General features: G+C 44.2%; 2 protein-coding genes across 2 annotated transcripts in view; one reads left to right on the plus strand and one right to left on the minus strand.

Moving 5' to 3' along the window:
• Window positions 1-4,044, plus strand: part of LOC139772434 (kin of IRRE-like protein 1) — a 346,418-nt gene extending 342,374 nt beyond the window's left edge. Inside the window, exon 14 of the mRNA XM_071706124.1 lies at window positions 194-4,044. Within this exon, the coding sequence (XP_071562225.1) occupies window positions 194-543 (350 nt within the window). The 3' untranslated portion in view covers window positions 544-4,044. The remainder of the gene's footprint in view (window positions 1-193) is intronic.
• Window positions 4,045-6,010: 1,966 nt separating this feature from the next.
• LOC139772476 (uncharacterized) lies at window positions 6,011-7,680 on the minus strand. The gene is made up of 2 exons (XM_071706205.1): window positions 7,222-7,680; window positions 6,011-6,266 (listed from the first exon to the last, which is right to left on the minus strand). The coding sequence occupies exons 1-2, from the start codon at window positions 7,423-7,425 to the stop codon at window positions 6,057-6,059; spliced, it is 414 nt and encodes a 137-aa protein (XP_071562306.1). The 5' UTR covers window positions 7,426-7,680; the 3' UTR covers window positions 6,011-6,056.
• Window positions 7,681-20,698: the final 13,018 nt, after the last annotated feature.

Consider the following 20,698-nt stretch of genomic DNA (forward strand, 5'->3'; position numbering starts at 1 on the left):
TTATCATTAAAGATAACTTTTATCCTTGCCGCGTGACCTAAAATAAAGAATCGGCGAAGAATAAGGAACCGCGAGGGCGGGCGAGAGAAAGAGGAGCGCACCCCCGAGCGCAACTTATTCTCCGCGTTTCCACCCCATAACGCACTCGACTTGCAGCTCCCAACAGAGAACCCCGTCTGCTTCGGTGTTGTAGAGGGTAACCTCGTGGAGGTTAGCCCACCGAGTTATCCAGGCGGTTATCCCCCGGGACACTGGGTCACGCCCGGACCTACGCCAAGCATAGACGAGCTCTGCCACAAGTTCACGGGGAGGCCGACCGAGCTGAGGTTACCGTCGAGGAGCACGATACCGAGCCTGCCGGGGATGCCGGGGATGCCGGTGACGGGGGTGATGGTGGGTGCCGGCCAGGGCGTCGTAATCGGTGGCGCCCAAGGCGTCGTCGTGGGCGGCGGACAGGGTGTCGTCGTGGCCGGCGAATGCCTCGACGGCGAGGCGATCAAACGAAGACTGATGGCGAACAGGCTGCCGGAAAGCTGCGTCTAGAAGCTCGACTCGTCCGCAGCTGACATGGGGTACCATCGTCGTCGCCGTCGTCGTCGTCGTCGCCGTCCCGACAGCGATCAAGAATAAACGACTAAACCGCGTGCGGCGCGATCGGAGATCGGAGGCCGGCACGAGATCCCAGCGAGAGGCGAGGCTCGAACGTGCTCGAGAGTACTCGTCGCGTATCTAAGAACGATTTCGAGGTCCCGCTTCCCGAGGAAGCGTTTGCGTTGTCCGTTTTCGTGACAGCCGCCTGTTAGCTTTAACGTGTTTGCTAACGATCTCCAGCGCGATCGACTCGTTCGGCGAAACGAGGAAAGGACTCGCTATAGCGGGGTAGTTGGAGCGATCGATCCCGGGCGATAGGATGCCCTGGACGCCCGGGATACGTTACGTGTCGGGGTCGGGGATCGACATTATGTCTGGCGAACAATTGATTTCGCTCGAGTCCGATCAGTCCGGTGCCGCCCGATCCGATTTTCCGATTCGAGGCGACGCGCGACGGCAACGGAAGGGCGAGTTCTCGCGGTATCGGGCATAGTAGCGAGCAGTAGCGAGTCCCGAGTCCACGTCCGCGAAATTAAGAGAGACACCGTCCGTCGCGATTGTTTCCGAAACACGATCGCCGCGCCAGTTTCTCCCTCGGGGAGCGGGAGAAAGGGGCTGAAGTATGCGGAGAAGTTAACCGAAAACTCGTCCAAGTTTCTTCACCCCGCCTCGGCAGGTATTGCGAAGTTCTAACATTCTGTTTTCGGTCGTCGACTTAACCGTCTTTGCCCTCCTTTTTGTTCCAAACCGGGATGATCTTCGACGGTGTGTCTTCTCGAATATTTCTCCAAGTTCGCTTCTCTCCTTTATGGCGGTCGCGGATCGCGGACCATAAAGAGAGAACGGAAAATCGAATCGCGAGTTGTTCGAACGAGAGCTGCTCGGATTGAATACCGAATTTAAAATACGTTTTCGAGAAGCATCTCGACGGAAGAACATCAAAATCCAACTCTTTTATTCCAACCCCACTTTTGGAATTTTCTCCAACAGAATCAATTTTTATTTCATGTACGGTGCAAAAATAATTGTACTTTTTTCTCTTCTTTTCATTTCCAGCCAATTAAGTACATTTATTTCGTTAAATGTTTTTGGCCTCGGATAATTTTTCTCCGGCCGCATTAATCGTTTGTTCGATCCTTCGTTCGTTATTATTCCCCTCGTCTTCTTTTTCTTGTATTTCTTATATATATCTTCCCGTGAAACCGCGAAACCGCTAGCATCTCGCGACGCGACGTCCCTAAATAAATCCGAATCCCTATACCAACGAAACGTTGGTCCGGAAGCATCAGGCCGTGAAAGACGAGGAAAGATAAAAGGCTCTCGAACGAACCCCTTTTCCGATGGCTCGAATGAAGACGAATGGAGGAACCGCGCGAAAATATACCGGGGATAGAGGAGGAACCGAGAAGAAGTCGAGAGGAGGGTGAGAGGAGGGCGGGAGGGAAACGCGGACTGAAAAGAAGAAAGGGAATGCTCGATGCCACTTTGGCGTGTAGTTTGAAGGCGTGAAATGCGGTTTTAAGGTTGAACGATCAGCTCCGATATCGCGATAAAGCGAGAGGAAGGGGATGGGAAACGAGGCGGGCGTCGATATCCTGTTTAAATTCTCCGAATTCGATATTTTTGGGCACAACTTTCACACATCGCGGTACCGATAATACCGAGCGAATGCGGTCGATGATATTTACGTTCGCGCGATATTGCGGATGTGAATAACGATAACGATATATTAAAATTCAAGAAAATCCCTTAGATGAAAGTAAAGCGCTCGTGAATTGTCTACATATCGAACGCGTCTACATATCGAATTTTGAGATCGCATCGATCGCGTAGTCTCACTGCAGTTTAATTTTTACGATCTCGAATAGGAAGAAATAAATTAACGGGCAGTTGAAAGAAGAGGCAACCCTCTTGTCCCATCTCGAGAGAGATGAAAAACCGAACGACGCCGAGCCGCGTAACGTACAAAGTGAAAACGATTCTTACGGAAACAAGACTAGGCGCACATTACACTCTATTGGTAATTGTGATAGAGCATTTATAAATTTTTCTACCGCTGATATGAGTTTTCTGTATGCCCACTGAATGATGAAAAATACTGCCATTACGAGACTCGAACACTCTCAAACACGTTCTAAAAAGCATTCTCACCGGGGTGTGCGTGTGTGTGTGTGTGTGTGCGTGCGTATGTATATGCGTATGTGTAAATATATACATAGTTTTAATGGATCCTTCAAATCGTTATTCGCGTTCGATTCGCGACGAGAGAGAGCGAGAGAGAGAGAGAGAGAGAGAGAGAGAGAGAGAGAAATTGAAAGAGACACGCCGTAGCATTCGCGACATTCTATGCGTTCTCGCGCGCGAAAAGAGCTTCACTTTGTAAGGTTTTGCAAAAACTGGTCTTCCACGTGACACTTCGCGACGAAGTCGTGAAACTTCTACGGCGAGAATGGAACTAACGAATCGACGAAAAGCGTATCCCTAATGGAAACGATATAACGCGAACTTTACTTGTGGAAAAGTTTGCGCTCGCTTCGGATGATCGATAGACTCGTAATGTGTAAAAAGAAAACAAAAAAGAAAAAAGAAAAAAGGAGAGAGGAAGAGAGTGACGGACCGAAGAATGAATAACGAGTGTCGCGTCGGCGACGCGAAATAGTCGGTTTCGGAATACAGGAAGCGAATAACGTCGAATCAATCGTCGAGTCCGTGTGTTTCGATGTGTATAAAGAGATAATGGTCAAATACGATGGTTGCTCGTTAGCTAATGTATCGCTGTATATATTATCACGGGAGAGTCTAACGATAGATTGACGACGTTCACGTTTTCAAGAGGAAGAGATAAGTTGGGCGAAACGACTTGTCGAGCGTCTCGTTTAACTTTCCGTCGCCCTGCCTGCGCGAGGGCGGAATTGTGGGAATTGTTTACATCGGCGTTTACGTTTGACACGAAAACGCTCGACAACGCGCTCCACCGAGATCTTTTAAATTCACTGCCCACCGTACGTCATATAGACGTTGAAAGATAAATTTGTTAATTCTCTCAACACTTTTATTGCGAATAAAACGTAGCTTCGTTATTTCTCTGTCGCACAATTGTTCTTCCTTTTCAAGAAAACAAAGAATCCTGTTTTTTTTTTATTTTCTAGGCGTTCGATAATTTTGAAGATTTTAATAACTGGTGCTGAACTTTTTACGTAATCTTTTTCTTAACCAGTTTGTGACAATCCCTTGAATCTATCCATACAGCACGCATATCTAAAAGATATCTTTTCGACGCGTTTAAATCTCTTTTAGATGTCTTTTAGACATACGTGCTGTCTGGGTAGCAATCGTTATCTAATGATCGTCGAAGAATTATCGAGAGCGGTCAATCCAACGGCACATATCTTTTACGTCCACGCGAATTTGTTCCAAGTTTATGAATGTGTGTGTGTGAGAGAGAGAGAGAGAGAGAGAGAGAGAGAGAGAGAGAGAGAGAGAGAGAGAGAGAGGAGAGAGAGAGAGAGAGAGAGAGAGAGAGAGAGAGAGAGAGAGAGAGAGAGAGAGAGAGAGAGAGAGAGAGAGAGAGATGATGGAGGTGACGCATTAAAGCAGACCGAGAGAGTTAGAATAAGACAAAGTACTACTGCTCGTATTCATTTTGTAAAAGTGGAGAATGTCGGAGATATATCAATCTTTTTCACACACATGCGCAAGGATCTTATTCAGCGAGCGTGTTGCGAGAAGGATCGCCCGAAAGTAGATACCGAAAGTCACGTTCTCGGTTGACGTGACCCAACAATCAAGCGCGAAGGAGAGAACAAAAAAGAAGAAAAGTAACAGTAGCGAGTAATGTGACTGTACATAATCAACTGTACGTAACGACGCGAGAGAGTCCATGTAATCGATCGGCGGTCGTAAGCCCGAACCTCAAGTTCACTGTATAGGTGATTTCATATCAGACACATCAACCCTCGAAACCCTCCCTTGCCCCCTTCCTCCCTTATCCGTCAACCCCGACCCGATATCGTTTAACTAACTCGTATGTATATACTACACCATGTTTTGATCTGAATAAACTGTTTAATTGTCCGAATCCCCTCCGGCGTGTTCATTTAAGCCGCGATACCTGGTCAAGTGGTCTTGCTGGTATTACCTTTCCACGCGCAACGACGCGATATACAAACTCAACCGCCGCCCGCGCACGAAAACAAGGCGCGCTTATAAAGTAAAATAGGTGCCCTGACAAACGACGCTCACGTGCCGCAAAAAGGAGATAGACGCGCCTGAAAAATGAGGGCCGAAACTTTCTTCCAGTTCGACGAAAAAGGAATACTCGGCGCGTGAGGAGTCACAGCTCATAGTTCACAGTTCACAGCGGAGCGGCGGCTTTGAGAGATTCGCGGTATGCCCTGTATGCCCGAGGAAGCCTGGTCTCACACGTAAGTTTTTTCCTTTCTTTAGATCTAGGTGTCTTTATGAGTTGCGAAAGCGGATGCGTCGCGCGATTCGACCGAGCGAATCCAACTCGTAAAGTATTCTCTCATTAACAGCTCGTACATCATACGTGCAGGCGTGGTGCAGGGTGTCGCATATCTCGCGACATGTAGGTACATGGTGTAACATTAACGCTCTAAGACATTGCGGCGCGGCGGAACGCGGAAGGATACGTGATACGTGAAGATGCATGTAATGAAAATGCGAATTTTTATCTCGGCTTCTAAGATTTTATCCAAGATTTTACAACGATACATAGGCAGGCCATAAAAATCGCTTGATATGCACACCTTGCCAGCTCCCTCGTGTGCCCTTGAGCCCTTGAGCATCGCGAGGAGGAAAAAAATGGAAAAGATGTCGCGCAGAATTTTAATCCTGTATGTCTCATATATATTCGCGGTTACCGAGCACCACGTATGTATGTAAAAACTAAGAAAGAAAAGGACACGTTAGAATATCTTCATTGGCCTGCACAAAGGCCATGGCAAATTAAGTGCGTTTATTCGCATGTTAACGCTACAGGAATTTTTAATCTCACAATAATTCACGCTCTCACTCAAATTCCGCGCAATATCAAGATGACTAAAAGATTTTGTACTAACTTTTTGAAAGAAAAATATCGTGTACATGTATATATCCATTGCAACGCGGTATCTCGGATTTTGATACGCACAATTTGCGACATTACATTTCCGCGGAATTCTCGTCAGAGTTCCGTTTCGCTTGCGTCCTCTCCGTTTCCTTCGTTGTGTCGCACGGCAGTAAGAGACCTTGCAGTTTTCGATGCACCTCGCGCGGCACGCTGACGATAATATCCATGCCTTTCACCAGCATGTGATTGTACGTCTCGAACACGGAGTATTTTATTCCCTCGAGATGCGGCAAGCGGATCTACGCGAAAGATACGAAAGATAACGTATCAACGTAAACCGTAAGCCGTAACCCGTAAGCGAAATCCACCCATGCAATTCTTTTAACGCTTGTATTTAACATTTATTTACCGGCCGATCGGGAAAAATTACGCCCGTCATTCTGCAATATAGATCTTCCGTTTCGGTGCTGTCGCCCCAAAGACCCTCCGAACAAGTCCAACAGATAAGAGCAGCAACGATAGCGCCTTTTATAAAAAACGCCGCAACTCTGCAAAGTATTGCGTTGGTCGAAAGTGGCGGAGGCTCCTGAGGAGTTTCGCAGAACTGCATGAATAAAGACGATGTACAAATAGTTTAGCATCATTATAGATATATCTGACCCAAATTTCATCATCACATCAGACATTTCAGAATTTCTGGATTTAATCTTTATTTATTTAAATAATTATGCATATCAAATAATACTATAAGTATAAGTAAAGTGATGTAATAAAGTTAATTAAATTTTGATATAAAGAACCATAAATATTTGAGACAATTAGACACATTAATTAAGACTCATTATTTATTATCTGTTTTAATTACGCGGGTAACACCGTTTAGATTGCGATATATTTCTAAAATCAAAGTATCACGGAATTACGGAAATAAATATGCCACGTCTTCTGCTATTCCGCGTTATTCATCTCTTGTGCTCGACTTCCTGTTCCAAGATCTCGATAATGTCCTGTAACAGTTACAGAGACTCGGACCGCTCTCCTCCATTAGAGACCCATCGCTATAGTTAGGGTACACCGACTGTCGAGCTAATTCCAGGTAAACGCAACTACGTATCGACTAACCAATTCCGTATAGGTGCTCGAACACCATCATCTCGTTACGCCGGTTACGCAGCGTGTCAATATCGCGCGAGAGCCAAGTGAACGCTCCGACACAGCGACAAGCCACGTGATTTAACCGAGAATTGGATGCCTCGCGATTTGCGTGTAATGTATGGCATAGGGCATAGGGCATAGGGCATAAAGTATCTATGATGTCGTGCCAAAGATTTAGACATCGCTCGCACTCTCCTCTTTCTATCGCGGTATTTTTATGTGTCAGACGTTTTAACGTTTCGGCAACATTTTTATGTATATGCGCCGATACTTTTTTTTTATCTCCAAGTTTGATTCAAACATTTCATGACGTATTAGTGTATGAATATTTACGCATAATGCTTCTTACAGTCAGATGTGTTTGCGATTCCAGAACTAATTGAACTTAAATAATCTTTTCTCACCTTTGGCGGGCACTTGCTCTGCGCATCTTTCCACGAGCAAACTTTAACCGCCACCGGTCTAAGGGTCCGGTAATCGCTCGCGCGATTAGGATCGGAGGAGGAATCTGCATCCGCACTAACGAGTCTCTGAACCTTCGGCTTTATGCATGTTTTCGGATTGGACAGATTAATGGTCTGTACGACGAACTTCGTCCCTCTCTTCATGTTGTTTCGTAATCTTCGCACGACGAGTCAAAGTTGCCGATTCTATGTCGCGAATCGCGAGGCATCCAATCGTTTCTCTCAGTTCTTCTGGAAAACCTTTGTAAATGAGAAATTAGGTACAGAGGTACAGGCTAAAAACAAGAAGAAGACTCTTAACAAACTCTAAGGTCTAATTTGTTACGTGATTACACCGATTAGACATTGAAAATAATGACAAATTAACATACGGGCACATTTCATGTTGATGCTCAACGAATTAATAGCTTCAACGAGCGTCTGTTATACTGCAAATTTATCCGGTGACATATGGACGAGTGACATTTATTAAAATTGATTAGCTTTTGTTCGTGACACGTCACTCGCTCAATATACCGACTGCATAATTATCCCATTATTTATTTTACATTTATAGTATACAGTAATATATTTATATGTATATACTATTAATTCTAAGTTAATTATTTAGACAAAGTTGCTTAAATGCAATTTTCGTTAACAGAGTGATAGAGAGGGGGGGGGAGTAGGCAGGGTGCATGTGTGGATGCGCCAGTCGATTTCCTTACTGAGCGGCAGCCATCGACATTCGACAGCAACAAAGAAAACGATGAAAAAGTGCGAGAACCGAGAACACGTAACAGATACGGCACGACGGCGGACGGCACGACGCGCGCACAAAGGACCGGGTGGAATAATGCATGGCGGGTGCTCCGTCAACTTTGGTACGCAAAATTCTGTTTCGGGCCTTCTCCGGTGTCGGCCATTCCCTACAAGCGCACGTTCTGATAAGAGCGAATGTATATACATAAAGGAGTCGAGATTGCGACACGAGAAAGGGAGAGAAAGAGGGGAAAGAGCGAGAAGGGCTGAGAGAAAAGGGGACCAGGGCTTGATGAAACCTAGTTTTCCAACGAGGTCTTTACGCCACTCTTCCCTTCCGTACTTCATTTTGTTACTTGCATACGGCGCGCGACCTCACGATTCCTTATTCATCAACGCCATTGGAAAAACCCATGAAATTTGCATCCCGACGGGATTCGCGCCGACGCGCGACGCGACGCCGACGCATCGTCGACGGTTTATGAGCCATCGCCGCTTTTGATGGGCCATCTCCTCGAGTGACGTAATACCGCGAAACTTGACGCGATCGTAGCTAACAATAAGTCTCCAACACGGGCGTGACGCGTTTGTTGACATCTCGGCCATCTCGCTCTCGTGAAATTTCCATAAAATTTAGGCGGCGCGTCGGACTTGGAGAATTTATGTAATATACAATGCGAGACGAAACAAGTCCGTCGAGGTTTGACATCACGGTTCTTTCAGCAGGAAATACACATTGTGTAGTAATTTGTGAAGTTTAAAAATACTGAATTAGTCGTTGAGATTCCTGTAAACCGGGAAGAATGCCAGTTAAAAAATTTGCCACATCGCTCCGACGCGACGTAAATGACGTAATGACGTCGCCGCGATATATCTGTGGAGTATTAAAAAAAAGAAGGGATGCGGAGAAAAACGACTACTGCGCGACGATAAAAGGAGATTCACGATCGTTCGCCACCCGTGAATGGACATTAAGAAAACCATGAACGTCGCTATCGAGCGGGACCATGATCTTTTAACGAAAGGTACTGGCGCGGGGCGCGGCGCGGCGGTGAAATACGAAGGACGCGCGGGAGAGGACTTTCGGGGAGGGAAAACTAATTTTCGCGATATTAGTCTTACGAAATTGGTTATTGATGTTCTATTCGTCCGCCGATAATGGCGGCACGGAAGCGATTCCCCGTGGAGAAAAGGTCGTAAGACCCGGCAAGGGTCAAGGATCTCTCCGGGGTTACGTTGTCCTTGCGGGCGAGACGCTCGTCCTTCTTAAAGGAATTGCTTCCTTAACGGGCGTTAAATCGACTTCGCCGCCGTGGTCCTCCCCGCTCTTGCGATTGACAGATATTTCGTGGTCTTCGCCAGACTTTGTCCTTCCTTCCTTCCTTCCTTCCTTCCTTCCTTCCTTTCTTTCTTTCTCCCTTTCTTCCTCTCTTCCTTTCTTCCTTTCTCCATTTCTTTCACCACTCTTCCTGTCCACCTTACAGTCCACGTTCCTTTTTCTTTCTCAAGTCCACCTCCGTGCATTCTTTTTCGCCACTTTCTTTCACAAAGGCTTCCAGGCGCCGGGCGCGCCTCGCAAGTTTCTCCTTCCAGCTGGACGAACGATTGCTCGCCTGGCGACATTCCAGGCAATCTTCCCATCTAGCCTTCGGCCAGGGAGGAATACACGATAAATTGATAAATTCGCGGATTCTACACGCCACCGGCAGATAGTTATTGAGTATGCTTGTAGTACCAGACATAGTTGAACGATTTGGATGGCTTTCGTGCTCGTATCATCGCTCTTAAGACTCGAAAAAGAGCAGTTCTCGCCCTTCTTCTCTTCAAACTTAAAAATACGATTTAGTATCTAGGCTTGAAAAAAATTCTTATTTCAAGCCTTGTTTTAACTCAAGATTTAAATGACACATGTAGATTATTCATGTCCGAGCCAATTTTGATGTTAAAATATTTTTAAAAAATAGGAAATGTTCACCGCTCGTGCAATTTAAAGTTTCCAGAAAATTATTACGTATTTTGAAAGTTAAAGCGCTATTATTGTCTATTTATTATTCAGATTATTTAGCAAGAAACACGCTAGCTAGTTCATGTTCATCATTCGACTATTCTCTGTCTATACGGAATGGAAAGAACGGTTTTTTCGGAACAGATTTGAAAATAATTTTGTTCGAAATGGAGAAATCAAAATAATTATGTAAGACGCTCAAACTGGTTGTTAGAATGTAAAAACTGTTTACAGCATATTATCATGTGCTTGAGCACCCTACAGAATTATTTTGATTTCCATTTTCAACAAAATTATTTTCAGATCTACATGCATCTAACAAAATTTTTAACATTTCAGCAAAACCGTTCTTTTTCCATATACGCGAACATGATCGTAATAAATGTCTTTTAAATCTTCGAGATGAGTAAATGGCTTGCGGAATGTCAAGCCGTTTACCACGCGCGCAATCAACGTCTACAGCCGATGGTTCGGAAACGCGGCAGCGTTGATAGCGGCTAATAACGCGAAGACACACAGGAGAACTGCCGGAGGCACATATGATTTGCCGCGGTGCCGTAAATCGAGATTAGCGGAATTTCGGTAGTCGCCATCTAACAGCGATATCAAGAGGGGAGATGAAGAGTCGAGTAGGTAGGTAGAAAATCGCCCGCAGTTGCTCACCCCGAGAGCGAGACTCGAGTCTCCGTTCTCGGAGCTCAACCACCGAGCATGCACCGAGTGAGCCGAATTATCGTTTTCCTCCCCTCTCATCCCTTCCTTCACCTTCTATACTCCGCCGTCTATCCTCGCGCGAGCGTGAGCTTCGCGACGAATAAGCGGAGGGTGGTGGGCTGGCTGGCATGTGCATAGCGCATACGGCTGGCAATGCTGGCACCTCTCGCTTTCCTCTTCCCCGTTGGATTCTGCGAGAAGCGGGTATATAGGAGCTCTCAGAAGCGGATTAGAATATCCCTCGGAGCAAGCTCGGCCGGAGACCAAGTTCCCGGCAACACATTATTCCTAGGTCGATTAGACGTCCGACCCTCGTGTCATCCGGGGCCTAATAACGTCGTCGGGCGGCCCTTAGATCCTCAGGAGATTAACACAAGTGAAATAACACGGACCCTAATCCTTAAATATAGATCGTCATATCGAGCGATCTCGCCCAATTAGTCCTAGGAAGAAAACAATTAATATTGATCGCGGCAGATTAGATAAGTTTACATATCTATGCATCTTACACATTCACGGCGCGATTTCTTGCGTAAACGCGAAAGGCAACGCGAAAGAATATGTGTCAAGGATGAAAAGGGCGCTTTCTCGTACTCCTCGTATAAAAATTCAAGCGATATGCAACTACGAAAATCGAGAGCGGATATATTCTGTTTCAAGATTAGCGATCGGGGTATAAACAAAGTCGAATTACCGATTAGGTCTTCGCGCACTCCCATCATAGCGATATCATAGATAATCGCACGACTGCGATAGTTTGCAACAAGATACATGAGTTGCATAGTTGCGGGTATGAGTGAAAGAAATACGTATAGAGCGAGACACTTACATGAGAAACTATGCAGAGAAGCACTACGCGAGAGTCGCGGCTGACGTAACGACGTTCAAGGGACCGGCAAATTCATGCTAGCGCGGCGCGGCGCGGCGCAACGCTACGCGACACACGGCATAGCGAAACCCTCCCGTTTCGTGAGTCACCCTGCGAAACGATGAGGATGAGGCAAAATTTAAAAGTTTTAATGAAGTGCACCCGGGATAGCATACGCGCGGGCATAAGCGTTTCAAGAGCATCAAATTATTTTTTTCCTGCTCGACGCGACGACTGCAGATTTATGAAAACATCACGGATAGAAACTGTCGTCGCATAATTCCTCTTGCCACGAGTTCAAGAAACATCGTTGAGACCGGGGTAAAATTAATGTCGAAACATTTATAGAAACGGATGACTTATGTATATAATGTACAAAGTATATATGCTTCTAATTATACATCATAAAATATAAAAATACTAATAGAAAATAATGATAGTTTAGTAACTGACTTAATAATAAAATATATTAATATGAGTGAGAGAAGCCGTGCCGCCAATAAGAACGCACGGACTCGCGTGATGGGCAATTTTCTCTCGGAATGACTGGAGAGACTCCGGCCGGGCTGTCACGAGGGATGATATTGGAAGTAAATCAATACAGTCCGTCTTAGTCGACGGTAGGCGCATTAATTACGGCCAGCGAATCCAATTAAATCCGGCGATGCCGAGCACGCCGCACGCCGCACGCCGCAAAGACAGCGCCCGTCCTCTGCCATTTCGCGGTCCGGCGTGGATTGCGGGATAGGGGTCGGCGGTCGGCGGTTAAAAGAGGCGGCCGGCCGACCGGCAGGGAAAGGGTACCCCACGGCTCTCCCCGCGACCCCGAGGTGGAGGGCTTAAAAATATGATTTTAATACCGCTGCTCCGAGGGTCGCCGTATATCATGCTTTTGTCCGCCTACTATTGTCTCTAACGCCGGACCCATACCCTCTCAAAACCACTATCTACGTCCCCACGTCCAGCCGAAACCCTCCCCCCTCTCTCGCGGAGAACGGACTGAACCCTCGCCTCGGCACCTTCGCGCTCCCTCATTCCCAACCGCACGTCATACCGGCTAGTACTCGCTAAAAACGCTCACAATTGGAAATCTTTGGTCCGCGATTATAACACCGGCGATTATCCGAGGTTCCAAGAATTCAATTCATCCGCGACCATAGCTTGTTGCAGCCAAATCGAATTAATTTTTTTTTATTTTTTATTTTAAGGACAATGACGATCCAACATACAAATGGTCCAAGTCGTTTTTTAACGAATTATGCGACGTCTGATGATACCTCGTAATGTTACGAATGTGGCGAGAGCGTAAATCGGCTCTGGCGCTTTTGCTTTTTGCCGTCGGGAGGAATTTAGAGATCCGTGGATCCGTAATTTTTATCCGTTTTCAAGAGAGCTTAACGAGCGGCGCTCCGGCAAAAAGATTCTATAGGTTTTCCACACGTTCGACTCCTCCGGTTTTACCGAACCCTTTACCATGTAATACTGGCGGGTTTACTGCTGGCGTTCTACGCATACCACGGCGAACGACATATCCTCGTCCTGATTTAACAGTAAAAACTCGACGTTTACCTGGATTGCGTATTTCTCCCGCTATTATGTTATTGATCTAAAATTTTGCTGCTTATTTAAAAATTCTTTAAATCGCGAATATTTCGCTCGACGTATAACAGCCGATAGTCAATAAACGGCCATTGTATTCATTCATTATATCTCTACGGCTTCTTGTAAAATTACCTAGGCATGCATATTCAGCATACATATTAGAGAAAGCGCCGTTTAATCTGACGAGCTGAATTTTAATAACGGTCTTCAAACTTCAAACGCCATTGACGCGTACGTCGCTCCATGAGATCTTTTGCTGCTGCCTGATAGAGACCGTTCGAGCATATCTTCACCATTTTAAAACCCTTTCACACGCTCGCGGCATTGGCCAATTGCAGTCAATCGCCCGGATAACGCATGATAATAATTCTTGAGAATTTTTTTTAGATTTTGTGCACTCTATTGTATTTAAAAGACAGATAATTAAAACGCGATAAATTAATTTTGTATGACGAGCAATAATAAATCATATTGAGACTACATGCGCCCCGGGCGAATTGAAACAAAATGCCGAGAAACAAGGGACAAATTTAGAGAAAGCGAGGGTGTATACTATATAGCTAAACACATAGATTACGGGTAAGAACATTCGCGCACCCCGAATTAACCCATATAAAATGGTCCCCACGGTGCAATCAATTGTCGTCAATCCATAGATAAGATTAGATATAAAGATAGGATAAGCGAGCAGAGCGGAGAGACTCGATGGGGGATTACAGATTATAGAGATTGTTACCGAGTTAAAACGATATTACTTATATTACGGACATTATGGTTATTTTTATCATTTTCGATTATACTGCATATATTCTACTGGAATCTACAAAGCAAATTTGTCATTTAGATCGACGCGATCATTCGGCCATGCGGCTCTTCATTAGAGCGCTGTAAAAAGCGCGATACTTGGAATATTCAAGTAATTCGGATCGTCGAACACGCCAATTTAGCTTTATATTCAGATCTATTCAAATTATTCGCCTAACACGACTGTTCGTATAGCCCTGTGCCCTGTCGTTAATTTCACTTACAGTGATTCCGTTCGTAAATCTTTATGAAAATTCAAGCGCGTATTATACAAGCTTGTAATATCAAGGGTTTGGAACGAGGGTAAAACGCGATGGTGATAGCTCCCCGGGGGATGGCCAGTGGTTTCGACAATCTCTGTTACTAGTTCATCCCTAGGGCGCGAGCCTAATTGTAAGTATCCCCACGAATTATACATCAAATCTTCGCCTTGTACCAGTTTCTATTGTAACTCTCAAATCACAATGCAAGAAAGAGAGAGAGAGAGAGAGGGTGTCGTGCGTGCGCGCTTAACGTCACAAATCTACCTTTTGTTAGAAAGAAGAAAAGGAAGCAGAGAAGAGTAGAAGAGCTATGTAGAGAAGAACACTCAATCGATTGCTAAGATTAGGTAATAAAAAGGAAAATATCATGTAAAGTTCTATAACAGTTGCAACAAATAATAATTTATGAAAACCCGGATTAACTTATATTATTTTTAGTAAAAAAGTATTATTGGTCTGACGACCAAATGCATATCATTTACCTGCTTTCGACACGAGAACGAAAAAGCAGTGTAATGCAAAAACTTTATAATGTAATACGCTCTACGATATTACGATATGTCACTATACAATTGCAGAGAAAAAGTAATCTCAGCTCGCTATATCCGCTTTGACCGCAAACTTTTTAGAACGTACGTATGTCTCTTTAATTTGAGATAATTGCAATTTTCATTGCCTGTACGGCGCAATGAAAGTCTCGCGTTGCTCCCGTTCGCTACATTTAATTCCGCCAACGTCACGATTACGTTTGCAACTAACCGGGTCCTAAACTAAAATGTCGCTGTTTATACATTATATTAACAACTATAATATAATTATAAACTAAAATGATTTGGGGAAAAGAAACATACGTCACATTTTCTGTCGCTTATATTTCTGTCGACTATATTTCTTTACGTTTACGCAACAAGTTTTTTCATTTTATATCTTTCTCGTAAATTTTTACACTTTCGCCTATTTTTGCATTAACACTGCTTGTTTGATCATTAACATTTGCTCGATTTACAATAACTAAACGGGTTTTTTTACTTTAAGAATCCAAATTGAGACGTCTTATTAATATAAATAAATTTATTGACTTGCTTTAATTATAATTGTAGTACTTGTAATACCATGCAACTACCGTCTATTTCCTAATATATATATATAGTGTCTATCTTTTCTTTTTCCTGCAGCATTCGCTGCAATTTGATTCTCGGCCATTGTCGAAACTATCCGATCAGGCGCCTCACAAAAATGAAGACCATAAAGCCATAAAGATATCCGAGAGACCTTTACGCGTTTTGCTGCAGGAAGGACACGCAGCATGGGAAATGCCGCAAAATCCAGCGAGATCTTTCTCGGACCAGCCACGGTAGAGGGGGGGGGGGGGGCAGGTCGGGATGGGACGCGTAATCACCGAGGTGTAATACGTGCGTGCAAACCAACCCCCTGCTCACGCCTCGATACGCGCGGTGATAGGCGTTTCGTAGGTAGTCGCACGGCTGGTTCGAAAAGGGAGGTTCCAGCAGTGCCGTGGACTATAATTCTGCATTATCGGTGAGTTCACGGGCCAACGCATTTCCGCGTTGGCGAAAGGGGTGGAACGTTTGCGCGCCGTTCTCCACTAAGCCTTTCTACTCGGCGTTGCTTCTAATACTTATTACTCTCGACAGTTGCGTACGGACAGCGCGGTTTAATTCCAGTCCTCGATCTAAACAAGAAGAAATACTTTTGCGCGATTAATCCTTTATATATCAATTGCCTGTTGTAGCTAGAAACATACATTAAGGTACATTATTACTACGATATTCGTATAATTCTTATTTAACAGATAATTCACATAATTCGTGAAAATTATGAATTTCAGCATCACACAAGAATGACGTAATTTCTAATAAAATTTAATATTGTCCCGAATTTATCTTGTTTGGAATATTTTTTAAATAATAATTTTTTAAGTACTCACGAAGTCAGTTTATGTAACGCAATATGTAATAAATATTACAACCTGCGCGCTATTACTTATTGCCCTCTGCCTCCTATAAAAAGAAAATCTTAAAAATATATATCTTTAGCAGCAAAAATATGCGTGTATAAATTTTTTCTTTACTTTTTGTAGTTGTAAAAAAATTAGGAACTTGTGGTACTTAGCTTAGTGGTATAAAATAGCTTTCAGTACTTGGAGCCTTATCTGATGATAGTGCGTATTCCAAGTGCAGAAGAGCAATATCTTGAGCGTATTCGGGATGTCCCCTCCTCCTCCTCGTGGCAATCGCGGTTCGTTCCGAGCGGTTCGTTACCGGCCGCAAATCAGCAATTTCTTGATATCACCGATTTTCCCTAACAATAAGTAGAAAAACGCATCGGGCGAAGAATGACGCGGCGCGCGGCGGAGTGGGCGACGAAGTGTGGGGGGCAGCCCCCGCCCCCTGGTTAGGAATGATTTAAGGGTTGTTATCGGCGAGAGCGGAGCTGCGGGTCGGGCCGTCCACGTCAGCGGGAACGTTCGTATCAATTCCAACCATCCCCCGAACCAGCCTTAACTTTAGCCCACCCTCCCTCTCGTCCTACCCGAGCCCCGGAGCCCCGAGCTCAGCGCACCCTCCTCTCGCATCCCACCCTGTCTTCTCCGAGACCGGGGGAGCCGGTCCAGGCATTAACCGGTCGTGGTAACCAGGCCGGACGGCCGAGATTGTCCATACCACTGCCTCTTCTCGTCGGCCTGTATACTGACAATCTATTAGATCGGCACGGAGGCTGTGCGGAGCTACGCGTTTGGTACGGTCGATGTATCGTCTATCTGGTTAGGTTCACGCGCGAATGCCTCTAGGGGCAATGGCGGGTGATGAATTGGTGATTAAGATGAGCCAGCCGGCCGCGATCGGTACCGTGACTACCGTGCGCTCTCCCGACCGAACCGCGATTCCAGCCGGCCGCGATCGATCGCGAGCGCGAGTCTAATCCGCTCCCGACCCGAGTCTATTCCGCCGCCGGATCCAACGCGGTTACGCTTCGTCAAATAATAAGACGTACATATAACTTTGATATTTTCCAACATGTAGACTTTTATATATAAGTAATTTTCATGATGCATATATTTTTAGCATTTTTGAATAATACATTTGAATCTTTCATGTAAAAACTTAGTAAAACAACAACAAGTCATAATAACAAAGTCAAAATGATGCCAAAATGATGACCTGCAAATGACGATTAATTGTTTGCTCATTTTACCATCATTTTGACATCATTTTGGCTTCATTGTGACTTTCTGTTCTATCTAGGTATGTACATAACAAAAGAGTATTTTAGAAATCCAAAAGATTTTAGTGAGAGAGACACGAGTGATCAATGCGTTCCATTTAAGAGATAAATATCTAGATTTATTCTTGATAGTTTTTATTCAAATTCTCTTTGCGTTCCGCGTCGTCGTTGCAAACAGTTTCACAAATAAATTACAAACCGAATGAGCGTCGTTAGTGCCGTTACGCGCATTTGCAACAATTCGCTTCCGCGACTGGCAACAACGAGCAACCGAGCAATGTCTCCGGCGCAATATGAAATTCATATCGAGCATTCTCTACCGCGCGACCGTTGTCACCGAATGGCAGCACAGCAGCTTTCGACGAACTTTCGAAAATTGAAACAGCCGGACCCCTAAGATCGGACCCCGTGGCTCGTTCGCCGTGTCCGCGGAATTGCGAAACGACGAAACGACGAACCGACGATATCACATGTACCCGGACGCAACGCTAATATTCGCCTGGGACTGACACGAAGCGGGGTCGAAGACGAAACTTTACCTACCCTTCCGGCACGGCAGCGCACAACTGCCAGCATGCAAACGAGACTCTGGGGGGTTTCGAATTGTTGAAGGTTACCAATGTCGAAGGCCGGGACGTCGAGAGGGATTCGAGTCGTGAAAAGGGCTCATATCGACCCTCGTCTCGCGCTTTTATGCAAAAATTGGCGCTGATCGGGTAATCATATCCTGAAACTAATTTATCGGATATTATCTTCTCGAAATAAGTTGGCGAGGTATCTTTATGATTTCTAGAAGACAGATAGATAAAATTAATAACATTGCAGGGACCATAATATGTCCCTGCGTTAATGCAACTCGCAAATTACATTGCTCGAAATTCTAGTATCGACGCTATCTGCGCGAATCTCGTTTGCCGAGCAGAGTAACGAAACCGTAAAACGTGCATGGCGAAACAACTGAAATATTAACCCTACTTTTATCCCGCGACGACAATCTCGTTGATGATCTTTGTCGAACGAAGCTAATTTCCATGCTGGAGTGCGAGGGGATTGTAAAAAGACAGACGCGCCGCGAGCGAGGAAAATTGGGTGAAGCAGGGTGAAAGAAAATTACTATAATCAATCCTATAACAGAGTAACAATTACCTACACATCGCGATATTGCCTTTAAGACTCGTATTTGGTAGTTGTTACTTGAATCTCGTCTCGTGAGCGTCTCGCGTCAGATGAAATTCTCGGAACGGAGTTTTACATCTTGAACCTTTACGGTTCAATAGTCACAATTTCTAATAGAGGTTGAATAGAAAAACTGAATCTTTAATACACTGTGAAGCAAACTTGATTATACCCGTGAAACCTGACTCTATATATATCTATATATCACTACTTTATCCTTAAAATATTATGTTATATATTAATAACTTATTTATCTGTCAACTATGTATGAAAATACATGGTTACTTTATAACGATTATTAATTAAATGATTATCTCAACGGGGATAACGCAATAGCTTTATCTCTCTCGTTCAGAGGAAAGAAAGAAAGAAGAAGCCCGCGCGCGCAGTCGCGTGATCGCAAGAGAATTTTCCCGTCGCGCACATCCGCGGGAGCCGCTATTGAATTTATTATTATGCATTTATGTAGATTGAAATTAATATTAGGTACCCGCGTGTGAGGTACGAGCGAATCCACGCGGGCGGCGGGCGGCGCGGCGCGGCGCTGCGATTCCGAACGATGATTCCGCGGAAATTCCGCATTGAATTCGAGGTCATGATTAGTTTCTCAGCTTACTTTTCTCCACGCTCTCCGTTCTTGCGCCGCGCCGTTTTATAGCAGTCCGACGAAAGTTCCAAACTCGGATGTTTCCTGATCGTTCCTACGATTGATTTACATTTATTTAATAAAGTAACGCGGTCTCTTCCGCTCGCTCGCTGGCGAAGCCGTTCTCCATTTCGCTTATTACATCAATTCGGAGAAGAGTCGCGAATCAAATTACTTAAATAAATCAGATTCCATGCAGACGGAACGTTCTTTTGTTACGCTTTATTATGCATCCCATCGCGTCGTATAAATCTCGATTTTTAGGTGGACATGCCAAGTTCCGAAAAAAAATGTGCCGAAATTTGAAAACTCGCGTATTGTCCCGAAAAGTCAAAATCCCAAAATTTAAAAAACGTGACAATGTGCCGAAATGTCATAATCCCGAAATCTTAGAAATGAGACAATGTCCCGAAAAGTTATACCTAATCTTGAAATATAAAAAACATGCAGAGAAATACAATATATATATATATATATATATATATAAATTCATATATATATACGTGGTCTGTTTAAAAAGTAATGAGACTAAATTTTTTTCTCAACAACTAGTATAATACTGTAAAAACGAGACTGCAGTAGATCGAGAGCAACATTTATACTCTACCTTCAGTTAAAATTTCAATATATATACCATAAGTGTTTAATGAAAATAAAAAGTCGCTCGGCGCACGTTTCGTTAAGATCTCGCGCGCTTTCTCGTCTTATAGTAATCGAAACTGTAAAATTGCCAATATTAATAATGACTAATTCCAATAGGGCAGATTTCAAACAAACGAGTGCTTGTTGAATCGTCTTTCTATCGTTTGCGGTTGCCGAGATATAAGCGTTTAATGAAAATAGAAAATCGCTTGGCGCCCGAATCCTTAAGATTTTACACGCGCTTTCTCTCGTCTTAATAATCTTAATAAATGGAAATAAAATGATTGCCAATAATAGAAGTGAGCAATTCTAATAGAGTAGAGCACGATCTAAAAAGTGCTTTTTGAATCATCTTTCTGTCTTTTACGATTGCCGAGATATAAACGTTTAATGAAAATGATGAATGCGGCGAGGCGCGCGATTCTTTTGGCCATCAGCTCGCACTTTATTGCTTTAATAAACGAAAGTACATAATTGCGAGTAATACAATTGAGAAATACCAATAGGGCAAAGTACGAAGTACAAAGTCTTTTTTAATTCATCTTTCTATCATTTACGGTTGCCGAGATATAAGCGTTTTACGAAAGTCAGAAATCATTTTACGCCCGATCGTTACGGCACGCGCGCGCTTTATCATGTTAAATAAACGGAAGGACGTAATTGTTAGTAACAAAATCGAGATATTCCAATAGCGCAGAGTATAAACTAAA

Source organism: Temnothorax nylanderi, unplaced genomic scaffold, assembly GCF_030848795.1.
Source record: "Temnothorax nylanderi isolate EJ_2023f unplaced genomic scaffold, tnyl_v1.0 TNYL_tig0049_pilon, whole genome shotgun sequence".
NCBI classification, from domain to species: domain Eukaryota; kingdom Metazoa; phylum Arthropoda; class Insecta; order Hymenoptera; family Formicidae; genus Temnothorax; species Temnothorax nylanderi.

Bases quoted from the DNA above. Each gene is read 5' to 3' on its own strand.
- LOC139772476 (XM_071706205.1), bottom strand. From the start codon at position 7,425: ATGAAGAGAGGGACGAAGTTCGTCGTACAGACCATTAATCTGTCCAAT. The intron at 6,267-7,221 runs GTGAGAAAAGAT...TTATTCATGCAG, and splicing joins AGAGCAAGTGCCCGCCAAAG to TTCTGCGAAACTCCTCAGGA.